Source organism: Phanerochaete carnosa (genome assembly GCF_000300595.1).
Source record: "Phanerochaete carnosa HHB-10118-sp unplaced genomic scaffold PHACAscaffold_12, whole genome shotgun sequence".
NCBI classification, from domain to species: domain Eukaryota; kingdom Fungi; phylum Basidiomycota; class Agaricomycetes; order Polyporales; family Phanerochaetaceae; genus Phanerochaete; species Phanerochaete carnosa.
In genome coordinates, this window is record NW_006767639.1 from 983,942 (window position 1) to 986,986 (window position 3,045).

Below are 3,045 nucleotides of genomic sequence, written 5' to 3' on the forward strand. Positions count from 1 at the left end.
TTAGGAACCTCCGCCCATTTCCATCAGGAACAAATAACCATTCTACCCGATGCTACCTGAGCTTGGTAGTGCTCCGAAGCATCGGGTAGCATTGGTAGAATGGTCAGTGTTTCCTGATGTCGTGGTCATCTCGTCGACAAGATCCCCGTACGGACCCTCAGGCTCACGCTTCGGGTCTTTTCCCGCGGCTCCTCTAGGGTGAAGAGCTCGGAGCTCCTGGTGGTGTGTATAAATTTTTTGCCTCTACATTGGCAGTAATGATTGGCGCAGAAGAAGTAGATGGTGGGGGAGGTAGTGAAGCGGGGCTATTACGTGAGGATGACTTGGGAAGAGGGCTAGTATGAAGATCCGAGGCTTACTCTTCGATTCAGAGCGAACCGTTTATGAAACAATCTGTCTTCGTATAAAGCAACTATCCTCCAAGATAGCAGCCAAAAATGTCAAGATGGCGAGGACGGGAGAGAGAGACACAGGCGCTTCGAGTTTTCGCCCATTGCCCATTCCGGTACTCACAGCGGCTTTGTGGTGGCCACGTGAAAGCATCGAATTTGCGAGTTTATGAGCTCATCTGCGAGTTCGCTGGGCGAATGCCGCTAGAGAAAGCTTAGCTTGTCATCGTGCAGCCTCATCATGGAGCATCATGGCCACACAACGAATATAAACTCACCATCTGAGATACCTGTCTCTATAGGGCGCGCATGCAGCCGTAATCAATAACTGGGCCTCGGCCACCGAGATTTTTGCAGCAAGCCGCGTGCGCCATGCAAAGTCCTCTGTATATCTGGTACGGCGTGCATCGTCACCGATGGTATGCAGGCGCTAGATCGCGGCCTGCGGTTGCGCTCACGAACATTACAGGGACGTGGAGCTCCGTAACTTGGTACATTTAGACAGGCATAGTACGCAGGTTGAGGAGTGATGACAAGATGGTGGCAAAGTCACACAACCGTTAGCACAAGTGCGGGCTGACGCCCTCTGGATCATACACAAGATGTTCTTACGCGAGAGGCGAGCATCCCGCAGAAAGAACATACCACTTAACGTTAGTATATAGGTCATTGTATACCACTGATAATTTAAATAATTGCTCACACCAGTGCCAGTAATAACGAGATCAAAGTCGAAGTCGAACATTCAGCGGGCGGTTATCAGCAACGGCGCGGAGGAGCGCATCACCGAGGACGTATCGGGCGCTACGAAGTAGCGCAGCCTATATAAGTCAACCCTGCTCTGCTTTCGCCGCAACCGACACAAGTACTGCACCTTCTTCAAACAATATCCATAGGCGAAAAAAGTTGTTCGCGATTTTATGACAAGGTATCAAAGTGTCTGCCACCACAGCTGCTGTAAGTATGCGGGCTGAAGAAATAGTACGTCCCATATGTCCGTTGCTGATACGATAACTCACAAGCATTTATTCACAAACAGACTCCACATAATCCGCTAGTAGAACATGCTCCACGAAATGCGCCACTATATTCCAACGACAATTGGTCGCAGCATCAAGGAGGCCATAGCTCATGCCTCTTTATACTTGCCCTCGGTTGGGTCGCATCGGACACCACGCTGCTCATTTTTGATCGTATAGAAAGTGAGATATGTGCAAATTGGAGTATTGACTATTGCTAAGCCATCGTTCAAGATGCAGTCACGGTTCTTGCTGCCTCGCAGACTGTAAGTCCCAAGGCGAGCCGGAGTTGCTGCTTCCAGGCACATTCGAGCTTTCAACATTATCTGCAATAATGAAAGTCTGCTGGACGATGGAGTGGCAACGTACGGATAGCCTGAGGCCTAAAACTGCTCCAACGACCCAGCCTACGACAGGAATTTCACGTGGTGCGTGAAGGTCCGATTTTTGATGAGCCGAACCTCAGAAAGTAGTGTCTTACTCGTGCTGCGTACGCCATAGGTTGGGATGCCGAGACTGTTGACCTCCGTGCGACAGATTTTGTTCTAGTAAAAGAGCTATATCTAGGATCTCGACGCCCGTCTTCCTCGTGCGAAATCATCAGTGTAATGGCGCTCAAACTCTCGCATTGATTCCACGATGTGCGTGTCTCTGACTCTCTCTCTACACTTCCATCTCTACTCTTTCCAACTGACGTTAAACCGTCATGTTTTTTAGTCATCGTCTGTCGCCCGCTCCGGATGAAATCTATGCGTCTAGTCTTGAGACACTTCACCTAGGTCTGTAGTTGATGAACAAAGAGGTAACCGTGTACGGGTAGCATCGAAATACAAGCACTCTAGGCCGGCAGGCACGCTGACCATGTATGTCGGGTGGCTTATCGGCGCAAATCCGACTAGCAGCGGTTCCGCCCCAAGCGATTAGAATGCCCTTAGACGGAAGCGCTGTGGGCGGCGGCTTGAGTGTCATGTACGACATCACGACGACGATATCACACTACTCACGGAAGGACGACACCGAAGATGATTGCGATGGCATAGATAACGACAACAGGAGCAATGCGAGTGTAGCGACGAGCGGGATGATGCTGTAGGTGACGAACGAAAGTTGATGCCATGCTCAGCGGAATGGGTGCTGTAACGAGCCGTAATCTGCTAAAACGATACCATGGACGGGAAGATGGAGGACATAGTACTTTACACCCATCCTCAGTCGGATGGTATACACATCTTCGTCCTTATTCGTTAGCCTGAGAAGCGAGCCTCCGTTAAGTGACATTGGCCTGCGTTGACATCGTGAGCACACTCAAGCTCGACGACGGTCGCAATACGGCGCAATTAGAGAGCACGACGTCTCAATCGAGTCAAGGGTGATAGACGAGCGGGAAAGATGTTGAAGAAGCATGATACCAGCTGAATCAGCTGAGGTGCTCGAGTATGCATAGCTGACGTCCAGGCTGCTACGTTCTGACGTCCAAAGGACGAAGTAGAGGCTTAAGGGGATCTTTCTCCGTGGCTAGGTGATGTTGAATGCAGAGTCAAAAGAGAAGTCTGGGGCGTATCAATTAGTGGGAGCAGTGCCGGCTGATACAATGTGTATGTCGCCGAAGTCCGATTTTAAGAGAATCCTTGCCGCCT

At 50.4% G+C, this 3,045-nt stretch overlaps 1 protein-coding gene across 1 annotated transcript; it reads right to left on the reverse strand.

Annotated features, from left to right (window-relative positions):
- Window positions 1–2,055: 2,055 nt before the first annotated feature.
- PHACADRAFT_264837 (uncharacterized protein) lies at window positions 2,056–2,644 on the reverse strand. The gene has a single exon (XM_007401350.1). The coding sequence runs from the start codon at window positions 2,384–2,386 to the stop codon at window positions 2,180–2,182; it is 207 nt and encodes a 68-aa protein (XP_007401412.1). The 5' UTR covers window positions 2,387–2,644; the 3' UTR covers window positions 2,056–2,179.
- Between the last annotated feature and the right edge of the window lie 401 nt (window positions 2,645–3,045).

Excerpts from the sequence above, each read along its gene's own strand:
- PHACADRAFT_264837 (XM_007401350.1), bottom strand. The coding sequence starts at position 2,386 with ATGTCGTACATGACACTCAAGCCGCCGCCCACAGCGCTTCCGTCTAAG.